The sequence below is a fragment of the Ciconia boyciana genome, chromosome 3 (genome assembly GCF_034638445.1).
Source record: "Ciconia boyciana chromosome 3, ASM3463844v1, whole genome shotgun sequence".
NCBI lineage: Eukaryota > Metazoa > Chordata > Aves > Ciconiiformes > Ciconiidae > Ciconia > Ciconia boyciana.
In genome coordinates this window covers 95787348-95803526 of record NC_132936.1, presented here as the reverse complement: position 1 = coordinate 95803526, position 16179 = coordinate 95787348, and the positions used below count along the sequence as shown (strand labels likewise).

The 16179-nt window shown below is 39.5% G+C and overlaps 1 protein-coding gene across 5 annotated transcripts in view; it reads right to left on the bottom strand.

Moving 5' to 3' along the window:
- The window catches only part of DAAM2 (dishevelled associated activator of morphogenesis 2), a 204524-nt gene that overhangs the window by 83459 nt on the left and 104886 nt on the right, over positions 1-16179 (bottom strand). For all 5 annotated transcript variants that reach the window (XM_072856707.1, XM_072856706.1, XM_072856709.1 and 2 more), the window contains one exon: positions 1258-1332. In XM_072856707.1, coding sequence (XP_072712808.1) covers positions 1258-1332 — 75 coding nt within the window. The remainder of the gene's footprint in view (positions 1-1257; positions 1333-16179) is intronic.

Sequence of the window (16179 nt, the reverse complement as noted above, 5' to 3'; positions counted from 1 at the left end):
CATTGCACATGAATAACTGGAGGCAAAATTTGACTATAAAATCAGTAAAAGGATCAAATTTCAAAATATAAGATCAACCATACCAAAAGAGATCAGTGAACACTATATGCAGGTGTTCTGCTTCTGCTGGTGACCAGAGGAAGAGATATACAGCTGTTGAACAAGGACAATTAAAGTTTTCCTCAAATATCTTGTTGGCTTGTATCTGATGTCTAAGATTTTACAGCCTTATGTTCCTCTATTTATCTGCTCTTATAAAAGTGGATATTATCTTACATAAATAGCTACCTTTTCTTTAATTCTTCTACTAAAATAATAACAACCCTAGTGTTATTTTGTAGATTAGTTAGAAATCAATCTGAAACTATACAACAAAACAAAACTTTACCTAGTTTTCAAATAGTTACTTTTCTGAGTCATCAATATTCTCTTGTTCTTCTATTCTGAAAGGATAAGTAGGGGGCCTTGGATCCCTCTTGTCCATGATTTCATATAATCTTCACTTACAGGCTGCACTCAAGACTCCTCTTGAAGAACCAAATTATTTCACCTCTACTCGGACCAAATGACAAACAGGTCTCCAAAAATGCTAACTGCAGTTAAAAGTATAGTTTTGGAAAAACATGCTTTCAACTGTCACTGTTTCAGACTGGCTAGCCCTGCCAAGACACAAGTACGAGTGTGTGCATGTGCTGAAAGCTAGCTTTACATTGACATTCCTCAAAATTTCCAAAATAGGGGTCATAACTGAACTACCTTTGTGCTCCAACAACACGCAAGAGCATGACAATCTCTTCAAGATCATTATGGTCTACTAGTTTAAAGGCAGCTGAATTGTACAGGAGTTCAAAAAAGGCACACAGCCATTTTTGCCCCTTCTTTTCAGGACCAGTGCCAATGACCACAGATCTAAGGATCAGGGCCATAATTTGGGATAGGCTTCACAGCTGGCATGTAAATAATTTAAAATCATCAATCTCATTACTCCAGCTCTGAATTTTCATTCCAGAATCTAATCTGATTGCCTTCAGTGCTCAGTATTGTAGAAATAAAAATTGGAAATGCTTATGGTGCTTTCTAATCTATTCTGCTAGATCAGGGTTCTTTCTTAATACATATACTCATCTTCTTTCAGAAGTCTTATTTTAAATCAGTCACGCACTTGGGCTAACATTCTTCTCCTTTGGGGACTTCTTCCTAAAGAAACACATCTCTATGGTAGGAAATCTTCCCTGCTTTGCAGGAGAGGTAACTTACTGCTGCCATGGAATTGATGCGGTCAATGTAGTAATCTGGCCAGCTGGTAGCAAGCTTATTAGGATCTTCTTGTTCCTGAAACAGAAAGTTAAACAAGGTTACACAAGAAGCCTTTACAGGATGAAATGCCACTGTAGAACCACCTGGGATTCTTCACTGCTCTGTTCTCTATTGTGGTATCTTCCCCCGTATTCTTGTATAATGCACATAGATGTGTGGCATTTATTGCAAGCATTTCTGAAAGCATTTCTGTAATGTTAGCACTGTCACCACGGTGTGTCAGATAAAAAGAATCCCCTTCAGCTAAGGTTATTAAACACAGAATAATAAAGTTTGATGGAGACACAGTTATCTTTGGCATCTAAGCAGCAAACCTCAGTCCCTTAAATATACTATGTTTCCAAGCAGAAGGATAGCCCATTTACAGGTAACAGGTTTACATTTTGTAGCTTTATATTGACAGATCTTATAAATTATTTTGCCTCTCTACTGCTAGAGCGATGGTGGGATTCACCAACAAAGGGGTTTTAACATCTGCTATGAAGAAAAAAAATAAATCAACTTAAGGAACCTGAAAAGAAGCCAAAAGACTGTCTCATTGTGATGTGATAAACCAAAAAGAGGTTTAGACTGGACATTAGGAAGCATTTCTTTATCAAGAGGGTGGTCAAACACTGGAACTTGAGAGGTGGTCGATGCCCCAAGCCTGTCAGTGTTTAAAAGGCATTTGGACAATGCCCTTAATAACATGCTTTAACTTGGTCAGCCCTGAATTGGTCAGGCAGTTGGACAAGAGGATCATTGTAGGTCCCTTCCAACTGAAATAGTCTATTCTAAAAAGCTAAGCACAACCTCAGAACATCCAAAGGAACAGAACAGCATCCCCTCAATTACAGTAGGAGCAGTATTAATCCTTCTATCCCGACCTCCCAAATAATCCACCTGAAATCATCTTCACTAGACTAAGCTCAGCCAAGCTCAACTTCTAAAAGACCTACCCCTACTCAGGAACCAATTCTTTCTTGTTCCTTGGCTGCTCAATGGAAATGAGATTTCATTCTAATGGATCTATTTATTTCTAGATAGGTGTAACAGTCACCGTCAAAATGAAGATTGGTTTCTAGGATCCTAATCTCCCATTATAAACTACAAATAACTCATATTAAGACTCCTAGCATATGATAAGAGATTGAACCACTTGAGTCATCCTAAGGATGTCCAAAGATGTACGACTGTGGATCTCACCAATGTTGTCTGTGTCTGAATGCTTACTCATACCAGAATAGTTACTCTGGAAGATATACAGAACAATATTAAATGTGTAGCTCTATCAGAGTACCTCAGCTATTCCTACTCAATAGGTTTGATTTAGAGATGAGAAATAGCTCTACATGCTCCCTGCTGAGCCACATTCAGAAAATACCTTGCTACCTGACAAGTTCCTGCCAGGCTACATACCAACACATGGCAACAATTCTGCACTAATTAAAATCTTCATATTTAGAATTAAAAACAAACTCACAACTGAGACTTGGATCTTTCCTTCCCCTCTCTTCGTTCCACTGGTCTTTCAACACGTAAACTAAAGGAGCATCTCCATTCATGATAACAACAAAACAGCTTTGCTCCCATCTAACAAAGGACTGCAGTACAGACACATCCTAGACAGATCATAACTCTTTATTCAGCCCTTGCATCCAACTGAATAATTAAGAGCAGAAGATTTAAACAAAGCATCATATAGTAGACTACCACTGTATGAAAAGTATGGGAGGCTGGCAAAGTGGCAAGATATACCAATTATATCCACAGTTGCTATGCACCCACCACCTCACAATAATAAATGGTGCAAGTAAGAACAAGGTGACCTTTCTGAAATTAAGTGAGAAGTTCTGCTGTTTTCCTTACTTCCCTTTCCTGACCACAATCAGCAGCAATATGATGGACCCAAACCCGTGCCAAATGGCACATTACAGAAATATGCAACCAGTAGCCAGGTAGAATTGCCACACCACATGTTACTGGTAGACTGCCTTTCATTGCCCCTTTTCTGTGGCAAACATAACCCTGAAAATAGTTTCACACTCGGCAGACCTTAACCTCCCATGCAAAAGTCAAAATATGACCTTGCTGATGGAAAAATAAATTAAAACATACAATAGATAAATACAGCAATATTTTTATAAGGTAATCTTATCATCCCCAAAGAGAACAATAGAGATGGGTAGCTAATCCAGAGGTAGCGAAGTAAGGTCATTCTGCAGGGAACCAGGTTGAGACACCAATCTGAAGTGCAAGGTGTGCTCACATGCCCTTCTGAAATTTTTCTCTGCATAGAATTATAAAAGTGCAAATGACAGCTGTAATTGTTTGCAGAGTACAAGTGACAAGAACATTGTCAGAACAGGGAATATGTATGTTCCCTATACTTCTCCTGCCTCCATTCTGAACTCCAAGTAAAGAAACAAACACACATAAATTAAGGACTGCCTGGATCCATCCTTTATATCCAAAAATAAGATACAATACTTTTTCTCCTTAAAATTCTTTAGGGGAAAAAGAGGTATAAATGCTGGAATGCCACAACTAGCCTTACTAGATGTCTAGTTTAGACATGCAGGCTGAAGAGCATCAGGATAGATACACTAAAAAAAATGAAAATTCTGAATAATTTCCTACCTGAACCCAAACCATTAGAAATTTCACAATCAGAACCGAGGATAAGAAGACTCTGATCCCCTGAAGTATATCTGTATATGTGGTTAGCTTGGCAAATGAGATAAGATCCTTGGTGTATCCTGCTTTTGACCATTCTCCATCCACTGCAAATTGGTCTGAACTCTGAGTCTGTAAGTCTCATGTTTTTGTTTTGTTCTTAATTAGAATTAGGAGAAAAAAGGTTTCAGTGGAACACAGCAAGTGTAAGCTTTTTTCCTGAACTAAATCCCAGACTGAAACTCTACATTGCTGAGGGTAAAAAAGTTTTAGCAGATACTCCACTATGCAATCCGCACTTTCTGAAGTTGTTTCAGCCCAGAAGCATATTAAGCAGAAAAGTCCTTCTAATTTCAGTCATCCTCCACACTCCCTATTCAGACCAGAACTTTACGGCTGTCAATGCGTGTTTTACTTCAGTAGAATAAATGTGATTATGTACTTAAAACCTGGCATTCTATTTCCATTATGAAGCCCCAGAAAGCTACTTATACTTGGGATGAACATACACATTTTTACCCAGCCCCCTGGAATCATTAGATGGCACAGTGTTATTTATAGAAATCACCTGGGCAACATTTTCAAAAAGGAGACAAGTTCACACCTGTAGCATCAGAGCCGTTGGAAAAAAACCATTTAATTGCCCAAATTATGTGAGTTCTGCCCATGGTAAGAAATTGCTGTACCATGTTTCCTCTCAGAGAGGGGAAGATAAGTCGAAAATGGAAAGCAATTCAGGATGTGGGGTGTGGTGTGTGCATATGCATGCGGGGGCAACAACAGGGTGCTGGGGTTTTTTGTTTGTTTTGTTTTTAATGTCTTCAGGATTTTGACCCTCAAATAAAACCTCAGAGAAAACTGCAAGGCAACTTGATGATAATGGCAAAACCCTTCCCTTGCTCCAGGAGACACAGAGAAGGAAAAAAAAAAAAGCCAAACCAAAAAATGAGGCCCTAATGTACAAAGCCATGTAGGTATCAAAAGCTGGAAACAATAACCCATCTGTATAAGGGAAAACATTAGCTGAAGGAATCTATTAAAGCAAAGCCTTCTTTTAGGTCCTTGAATAGTGTAAATATTACATTAAAAAACAGACGTCAGCTTGTGGACTTTATAAGGGGCCATATCATTCTTCGCTGGAGTAACAACTATGTAACTGCTGTGAAAACAGGATCTTGATACTATACAAGCCTGCAATATAGCCAAGGTATTATATAGGCTTTGACACTAATTTGGACAGGCTCCATGCCTTGGTGGAAAGTGGAACTTATGACTTCATCCCAAATAGGACTTAATGGAGTTCGGCAAATATTTGGACCATCTGAACTGATCAAAATGAAACAAAATAAAACAAAGTATTTTGTGCACATTTCAGCTGATCCTGAAAGCTTTTTTGCGAATCCTAGGAGACATGGTCTCTTGGGCAAGCAGTTCTCTAGAGAGCGGAGACCTTTAGTGGCTGCCATGTCAGTGGGAAGAGCATTTGCAATACAAAGACTGCCATTCTAACAGACATAATCAAGAATTACAGACCACTGTCTTTGTTGAGAGACCTTCTACAAAGAAGTACCAAATGCTAGTGTTACAGAAATCATGTGGAAATGCCAGATATTCATGGCTGAGTGGATCATGAAAATGAAAGATGCTGTTTATATGGTGGGTGCTTCTTTCAAGATGGTTTCAGTCTTGAAAGAAACAGCACAGGGAAAGCCTGAACAGCAACTGCCTGCACTGAAGCTCTTTTGTGGCAAGCACTGAGTTTCAGTTTCCAGTGATGACACACTGGTAGTTTACTCTGCACCAAATGGACCCCAAACAATGTTGAACAGTTCTCTAGTCCTGAAAATCTGAGCATGTCAAAGCATTAATAAATATATCCACAAAATTAGCAACTTTACAAGGCTTCTTTCCTGCAGATGGAGACAGGGAGACATTTATGGTGACATGACAATTAAAACTCATCCAGGAAATCACTGGTAGAGTTAGGAACAGACACTGATCTGACACTGAATCCAGCACTCTCTTATTTCTACCATCATTTATCTCAGGTTGTTTTTATGCAATGTAGACAAATCCTATCTCCCTGGGACCAGCAGATGCTTGGCATCCCGGCGCGTCCAACCATTACATGGACTTTGCCACTACCTGCACACACACCCCTGTGATAAATTGCCAGGGCTGATGACTCATGAAGCCTTCTAAGATGTAAACGAAAATAACACTTCTTCCTTGAACAGATGCATCAAGAAATACACCATATGTTATGGATGTCACACAACAACCATGGGTACTATTGGGACGACATCTATTCATTGGCAACAGGACTCCCTTCTCAGACCCATCTCTTCAGAACTGCAGGCAGCTGACCTTACTGCTTTGCACTGTTCAAAACAGAATGGGAACAAGCCACGTAACTGATGCTGCAAAATGTGGGTTTAAAATCTTTATTGGGCAAGGAATCATGATACCATTCATTGAGCTCCTCTCTATATCAATAAAAACAGTGTGCAAACACAGATGAAGAATATGAGATGAGGCTACTGTAACATAAATTCCTGTTCCAGCTTCTTCACTGTATCGTGTCCAGACACTGCATGCTCAAGTTTGTACTTGGGTCACAAAGAATTGCATTTGCTTGCAAAAGCCACATTAAGGTTAGTGTGGTTCCTCCTCACAACAGCCTGCATGCATCATTCTAGTACCTCACAGAGCTGAAAGACAGGTTATTTTACCTGGAGTGAAGGGTCAGCATCATCACATACAGTTCAGAAAATATAAATCATGGAGTTCAAGTCATTACCAGAAAATAATACCTTTTAAGAAAAAGTGAAATATGTTATTTGTCATACTGAGTAAGTCCCTGTAGCTATTTTTTTCATATTTCCCATTGAAAGGCAAGGGGAATTGGGATCCTGATTACAAATAAGTGGGGATTTTTCAGTGATTTTTTTTTTTTTTTAATGCTAGTTCACTGAAACTTTAACTTTTAACATGACTTACATCAATTGAGAGGAAAGCTTTGCTGGATAAAGATTCTCTGCTTCTGGATGAAGCCCTCCCACGCTCTTCAGAACAATGGCTTAGCTGGTAAAACATTCATCTGAGATGTGCAGTATTCAGACTCATGTCCATGTTCTGTTTCAAAGTGAGGTGCATGATCCTTGCTCTCCACATGAATATTCTGGCCACTATAAACAAGGTAGGTTTTTTGTTTGCTTGGACGGTGGAAGACGGTTATCACTTGTGCTTCATTTCCCACAAGTGCTACTTTTCTCCTTTCAGATGCTTTTAAAAAAGACAGCTTATCACAACATCTGCTATTAATGCTGAATACAATACAATCTTGCAACACCTTGCACTCTACACTGTCAAAGGTCCTTAAAAAAATTCACATATTAGGTTTTTCAGTCTCTCTTTCAGTGAGATCAGCAGTAACAGGGAAAATGGGATGCAGACAATTACGCAGTTCCCAGTTACAGAGGAAATCTGTAGCACAGCCAAGAATCAATCCACACTGAAGTTGTACTGCACTCTCATCCAAATCACCATTCTCCCTTTTTTCCACACTGACTTACTGACTTTTCTTCACTTTAAGGAGAAGTTCAGCTTTCAAAGAAATATTTACCTGTTCATTAACACACTGTCCATCTTATTGGCTATGTCTCAGTTCAGAGCAGCCGAAGTTGCATGTATAAAAAGCACTTTCATTAAAAGACACAAAGTGTGTTTGATCTGCTGTGGGATGAAATACTAATTCAGAAGTGGAGCTAAAATACATCTAAGCTTTTCAGACAGTTTATGCCTCCAAAAAACCAACCATGTCCCAAGAGATGCTAATTTTGAAACAGGACAGACCGTAGGACTGAGCCATTCACTAGACAGATGTGGTCACTGCTCCATTTCTCAGACTCCATGACTAGCATTTACACAAATATTCTCAGGGTTTGGGGGAGGGAGCTATATCCAAGCCTTTTAAGCACAATTTATCCAGAGTGAGAAAAAACAAACATTACTTCTCTCCCTGGAATTAAGCTATTGATGTGCAGATAATAATCCTTCTGCCACAAAAGCAGTCTACAGTATAACTTATTAAAAGGGAATATTCATTAATATTGAATTGCTTGAATTCATTAATATTAAAATTGCTGGAGCATGCAGCTGAGGCGTTCTAATTGCCTCTCATAAAGGTCAGGTATAGCCATACATGCTTCTAGTTCACTAGATTATGACACAGGAATATTTTACATAACAGACCATAGGAGATTTTTTTTTTTTTTCCTTCATTTAGCTTGATCTCTCTCCTGCTGCCAGTAACTTCACGAACCTAATAATGACCTCTGATGCTGGTTACTAACCAGCTTTTCAAAGGAAGAATCAAAGGCTTCATATTATTATTTATATCACAAAATGCCTTATACTGCCAAACTGTGGAACTCACTGCCACAAAATATAAAAAGTCTAAAAGCATAAAAGTGAAAAAGGGATACATTTATGAAGGATGAGGATTCCTTCTTAGAAATCTTTTCATAATACTGAAAAAAGCTTCAATGCTGCTGAGATTCACCAGCCTTTAGAAATTAAAATGGACCCTACCACAGGCTGAAAAACTTTCCAATAAAGTTAAATACATGCTTTGTTTTGAACTGCTTATTCCATCCATCACCTTTTTTGCTTCCCAAGCACCCACAGATATTGCAACTCCAGAAGTTGTACATTGTATACAAACGATGTGTCATTTCCAACCCCATCTAACACTCAAAACAACTTCAAATAAATTACTCCTAATTGGTATCAGTCTCATGGAGATGAAGGCTATGCTTTTATTTCTTATCTTCCAGAAAACATGCCAGATCCATTGCATACACACACAGAGATACATAGCATTTCACTGAAAATGGACTGGAATGCCATACCTGGCAGGCAGAAAGGTTGGTGCAGTGTTATGAGCTGAAGATAAGAATTATTTTTTTCTGAAAGCTCAGAATTCTCAACCACTGATTTTAATGAACTGTATAATTGTAGTGTTTAAACCAAGATTAAGTTTTACAATAACCATATCTGGCACAAGACTTACTATAGATTACTGATGGAGAGAATCCCATTTTAAGGAACTTTAAATTATAGCAGGGTTGCATAGCACACTTTTAGTTTTAAGAACCTTTCTTCTCTTCTTCTTCCTCTTCTGTTGGCTCTTCATCATTCTCCTCAATACAGACAGATGTAAACTTGCTGCCAGCACTGCTCCATCAGCCTCCTCTTATCATTTACAGATCGTACAAGTGTGTTTGTCCTTCTTCAAACATATTTAGCCCTGCTGTAGCATGGGGATCCCATCATCACCAGCCATTGATTTATGGGTATAGGGCAGTGACCAAGAGGACAACTTGTCCCTATATTTACAGAACTACTTAAACGTATAGCTGAGGCCACACTGAAATACCCAGTGCCTTCAGCCCTCAGGATAAAGCTTACTTGCCAAATTGAAGTCTACTGGTATTACATGTTGTTTTTCTGCTGAACATTTTACTTTTGTCATCGAAGTTGGTTTCTTGTTGGATATGTTCTCCTGACTCTGTTGCTGCCTAAAGATCATTCTGTCCTATTAGCTGAAGTCCATAGTCATATTTAAAACCTCTTATATGCTCTACTTTTCACAAGCCCCAAATCAATCAACTGATATTTTGCAGTTGGTAAGTGTATAATCTAAATAATGAGCTGTCAAATAAGGCAATTCATTAATTCCCTGCACTTCCATTAATGAAGTTCTCAGGAGTCTACCTTCCCTCAGCCCATTCTGTATACTTATTTTGGAGGTGAAGGGAAATGTCCACTATGGAGGATACTACCAGTCAGGAGGTCAGTTCATGATTATTCTACTCAAGGGGTCTTCAGGAAAAGACAAAACATTTCTCATGGACACAGCCTGCTCTCCAGATGCATAGCTGTGGACTTAGATTGTACTCCTGGACTACAGCTCTGTCCCCGCAAACCTGTGCCAAGCTTGAGGTCAGGGTCAAGGTTCTGCAGTGATTCCTGTGGCAGGTGAAGCCAACAATCTGTCACTACCCCAGCAAATCCTAAGCAGCAGCAGCAGCACATACTTTATTGTTTCATTAACATCCAGGCTCTGCATTATCCCTACTCCTTTTTATTCTGTGTTATGTAAAAGTATTGTTTGTACATTTCCATTCTAGCATTAACCCTGTTCGGCTTACAGTCAACATACTGTGGATACAGAAAGGGACTTTTTCCTCACCCATCCAGCTTACCTTGTTCCCTTTCCAACAGCACTGTTTTCAACTGTATCCCTACCCAGCTAATATTTATGTCATTTGGACTGTCTCCTTCCTCACTTCCTTTCCTCCTCCTCCTGGCATTCTTTAGGCTATATGAAAAGCCACAAAAGAGCCCAGCCTGCGTAACTGAGCCTCCTGTCCGCCACACGCCTGCACTGAAAGTTTATCTTTTTGTCCTATTCTGTTTATCTCCAGCAAGCAAACACTTACAATCTTTTCTAAATAAAACTAAGTCACCTACAATTTCTGCTGTGAATGGTAGGTAACTTCATTTTATACACTAAGATTATACACTTATCAACTGCAAAATATCAGTTGATTGATTTGGGGCTTGTGAAAAATAGAGCATATAAGAGGTTTTAAATATGACTATGGACTTCAGCTAATAGGACAGAATGATCTTTAGGCAGCAACAGAGTCAGGAGAACACATCCAACAAGAGACCAACTTCGATGACAAAAGTAAAATGTTCAGCAGACAACAGCATCACCCTGCATATTGCTTGATGATGGCAATGAAATATCACTAACTGTGCTCAAAGACACAAGGAACTACCTACCTAGAGGCAGCACAGCTACCTAGGACAAGTCCCTCTGGGAACACACAGAGAATTTGTTAATGCCAAACTCTAAAAGGTTTCTCTTCACTGTCACAATGCTTGTCTCAGTGACACCACTGCTTGCTCCAGTTCAATTCTGCCCCTTTACTAAGAGGGATGACAGTTAGATGGTGCGAGTAGCCATGTATTTTCTGTTTGTCTCCTTCCTTTAACCCCAGTCACTATTGAAAAAACAGTAAAGTTAGGAGTTGTTGGACAGGTGAACAAGGGGATAAATTCAGACTGAGACGCCCATGGCTTTTAAGTTGCTAACCCAATGAGTGTATTATTCGGTTGCTTTGTCTATGTCTCCCCTTTCCAGAAACTCAGGTAAAACTGTTTCCTTTCTCCCAGCCTTCATTTATCTCGCCTATTACATCTGCAAAATGTTTGGGATGCCAGGTGCCTTTCAACAGATGACTGAATATCATGGAAGACAATGTGATTTTCACCTGGATTCAGGTGCGTAGCTGAAACTGTCACATCTGACTGAACGAAAACGAAACAATTCTCCAGAAAGTAGAAGGAAACTTTTTCTTTCTCTTCATGGCTGTCACTAGATCCTGGCAATGATTCTTTACTGTCCCTGTTTCTAAACTTTTCACTGAAAAGATAGGGAACTCAGCAACTCTTCCTGCTCAATATTCACTGGCTTTTGAAAGGCTGGTGAGCATTCAGTGAAATTTGGAATACAGAGAAGAGCAAGCCCTGGTCTGTGCCAAATCTCCTTCTCACGTACCAGAGAAATATGCTAGTTATTTACACATTCTTTGCTCTTGCTTATCCACCTGAGACTAATCTGAACGGTGAGAACTGCACTGTACACAGTATATATTATTATTATTATTGCATAACATCAGCAGGACTGACTCATACTTGGGTTGTGGAGACCCAGAACGTTTGCAAGAGGACGGACAAGGACAGAACATAACCCAGTGACAGCAACTAAATCACACAATCAGCATTTACATGTATTTCCCATACAGCAGAATTGGGTTGCTCACCATTATTTTTGTTCTTAAGTACAGCAAATTACACCATCTTAGTAGGATGACAGCTGGATAAATGTTTTCCTTTTTTTCTCTCTCTGTCTCTCCTCCCCCCTCTTTTTTTTCCACAGTAGGGTCAAATCTGCTCCCACTGAGCTCTCCCAAAGTCCCACAGAATCCAAGCCAAATGTAAAACACAGCATTAGGCATGATGATGACAATTTTCCAACTATCACTGTATAAGCTCAGGACTATTTTGGGCCTGATTTTTGAGAAGTGTTGAGTGCTAACTTCAACTGAAGCACTACTAGCACACCTGAAAAATGTAGAACTGCAAGATGGACACCCAAATTCTACACACTCAGAATATCTATAGCAAATACCATGGCAAGTTTATGGAGTTTATGTCTTCAGCAGTCTGAACAAAAGAGCTGGGAGGGCATTTTCTAAGCCACAGCTAACCTTTCTTGTTGGAGGGAGTGAGGGAGAGGGAGGAAGAAACTAAAAATATTCCATGCCTTTCCCATGGGGGGGTGGGGAAGAGAAGGCTTTTCGATTATACATAAATAAATATATAATTTCAGGGCCCTGACCCAAAATAACCTCTTATACCAGGATAAATAAATTAGTCTGTAACTGTTAGCATTGCAGCATGGAAAACATAAACCAAGTAAAACAAACTATTTGGAAAACCTCTTTATCTCCTTTTATGTCTGCTACAATGTGGTCTTTTAGGTACCACAATTCCAAGCTGTACTAATGGTATATCAGCTGAATCATGCAAGCATTTTTGCCTCCTTGACACCAAATTCATCCTTTAAACCACTACAAGAGTGACCCCAAGAAAAAAGAACATATTTTTAAGAGGAGTCTCTCACATCATTAAGCTTACTATATTGTTTCTCAAAGTAACCACTTGCTATAGAAGGGAAGCCATCAAGGAAAAAAACACCAAGACACAATTACAGGAACTTAATGATAAACCATACAAAATGGCCAATATTTTTTCTCAGGTATGCTGACCTACACAAGGAATAATGGGGTCAACATCAACAAACTTATACTTATGTGAGATGACAAAAAAGCCTAAATTCATTATATGGAACTATAAAAGAATGAGATGGTATATTATATGAATCTCAAGTTTTATTCTTCCAGCGAGAACACATTCTCTGCATTAAATGATGTAGAAGGAAATGTATATCATTTTAGGCTTTATTTTACACTGTATTAACCATGTTGCCCAAATTTGGGAACTACTACTTCAGCCTGCAATACACATTAACGGGTGCCATTAATCAAACAACTCTTTCACACTGAAAAGACCCAAGTACACCACTAATCAGGAAATGTGGGCATTTGCTGCATTACTGACACTCTTGCTGCATTTTATTGTTTCCCATTATATCCTGTGCTTGTCATAGGCCAGAGTTTCTGAATTTACTGCTGTAAAGCCTACTTGCATTTATAACAGAGTAATTTTTGAAGCCATGTGCCTGTCTTCCATACCTAGACTAAAGATATTGGAATGACCCAATGTCAGCATCAAGCTAACAAATCATCCCAAACATCTGAGCATGAAGTCATTCTGTTAACAGAAAAAGGAACAGATGGTGGTGGGAAAAAAGCAAGTTAACTCCACAATTGCTGGCATTTTCCAAACACCCAGCTGAAGGAATGCCGCGGTTTGCAAAGGGCAACATCCTCCCACTGTGACTTACCAGTGTTATGAGATTTCCACTGAGCCATAGCTAACTGAAAGCAAGTCTATTTTCAGAGAATTCATTTGAGAAATTCCACATTTCAAACTGTATCACCAGTGATCTCCTGAGCTAAGGAAGTCATGCAGTCACTCAGACCAAAAGCAACCATGGATCCCAGACACTGTGAGGGAACCAAATAACATCTTCTGCTACAGCCTATTTCAAGGAATTGGTCTCATAGCAATAATACAGGAGACAGTAGGTTGCAGAGAGCCTTACTGTGGCCCTCTTTCTTTACAGGGCCATACAGCTGCTTTCCTAGTTTGATTTATAGTCAGTTCAGAGAATCACAGAACAGTTTAGGATGGAAGGGGCCTTGGGCAGAAGGGACCTGTTCAAAGCAGAGCTAATATCAAAGTTAGATCAGGTTGTTCAGGTCATTGTCAAGGTTTGAATACCTTGAGTTTAATTAAAGTGTTGACTGAAGAGCTGAACTCCTGCCACAAACTTCTAAAGCACTGGTAGGAAGAGAAACAATTTTCTGATGCACCAAAGACTTCAGATAAAGTCTAATTCTCCAGCTCCTATGTACAGGGTGGGCTTTGCCCTGTGGTCATCAGATATCCTCATCGTTTAGCCAGGAATACACTTGCACTAAGCACTCCAAGTCCCACACAGCTTCTTCAGCCTCCTACTGTCTACCAGCTGCTTTTGCTTTTAGGCTATCACATGTGCTGTGAGGGTTACTATGCATTTTTCAGACTTCCCAGGGGAAGAGAGAGTAGAAGCACCCACCCACACACCAACCCACACTCCCCCTAAACACTTCATGCAAAGCTGGGAGAAAAACTCTCATGAAGTCACATCCAAGCCTCGTTAAACTGGGATTCCTTACAAATGGCTTCTCAAATACTGCAGCAAATCATCTTGTATGTTCATGTCTACTGCTCCCAGATACAGCATGTGGAATAACAACTCTAAAGAAAGGAACTTATAAGGGACACATTAAATGCTCCTTACAGCTATAAATCCATAACCAAAACAGTTTAATATTCCAAATCAATAACAGACTCTAAGAGTATTTCAAAGAGGAAAAAATACTGCAAGAAGATAGAATTGAAAACAATACAACTTCAAACCACCCACTTCATTTATTATGAGACAACCACGTGCTTGGCACTCTTCATACAGAAAGGATGAAGCCCAAAGGGCTTTCATAGCTCGGATCAGACAATACAAGACCAAAAACCCACACTCAGACAACACAATGGTGTGATCTTCATCTGGTATATTGTATCACTAAATGAGACCAGATGAAGATCCATTTTCTCTCTTCTTCAGGGAATATCTATCTTCCTCTGAATATCTCCATGTATATCTCCTACTTTAAAGTAGGAACCTGAAGAAATGAACACTTTCCTACAGCCAGAATTGCAGAACTCCCACCTAAATACAACAGATATAATGCAGCCTCCTGCTCTTAATAACTGCCTCTCCATCTTAACCAAGCTGAAACTACACTTTACAGTGCAAAAACACAGAACAGAGCATCCCAAGAACAAACAGTAGGTGCTGGAACTTTCACTCACTTCAGAAAGTTTTCCCCAAAGGCAAGGAGGGCTCCAGTTTTTATATTTGGATCCACCTTCTGCTTCATCCCTGGTAGGCTAAGGTAATTATATAAAAAGCTGCAAAAGCAGCTTAGATTCCTCCAGCAGATTTCATATTTTTTTATATACAGACATATATAGATATATGAATTTATATTATACATATGAATTAATTTTTATATTTATAGTTTTAGCAGGAGGATGAATCCAAGGTATAGGGTGAATTGCACTCTCTGGAAGCTGGAAGTGTAGCTAGATTTCAATCAGGGTTTATAGCAGTAATACAGCCTGGTTTTGGATTGGAAATTTTGCTTAGAGCTCTGCAGGAGTTTGAAGGCAGGCGTGGGCATGAGGGTGGAGGACAGAAGTATCTTACTCTATATCCAGCTGCACAATATCAAGCTGTACTTTTTATGGTGACATTTTGCTGACAATGCAAACCTCAAGGGCAAAGCTCAAAGAGAAACTCTGAAAGAAAGAAGAAAAAAAAAACCTGACATGTAGACATTATCTTCATTAACGTTAGACAGCCAGCATGGGACCAAAGTGGGAGTTTGTGAAATTGAGCTGCAAATGGTATAAGACTGCAATAAAACTACTAAAATTTAAAGTCTGACTAAGGCTAGGATTCCCCAGGGCATTCTGAAGCCTAATGTAAGGCTGGATGGAGCCCTCACATTAGGAAAAGGGAACTGGACACAAGGTGATGCAGCGGTATTTGCTGCTTCTTTGTGGGAGAGGTATAAACCTTCTCTAGAAGGGCATCTGGGGCACACTGCACCTGGACTGCAGCTTCACTGGTTTCAGCACTGATCTGCAACCTCAGTCCAAAGGACTTGGACTCCTTAGTGATTGTGTAATGCACAAAAGTGCCTTCCACTCCATCCATCCTGCTCCTTTTAGTGAGCTCTCCCAAATTTGGAGACTTCACCACAGCATCCATTCCTACAAGAATACCTTATAAGACACATAGGTGCAGCAAGGAAAAAGAATAAAGAGTGGTTAAACTGA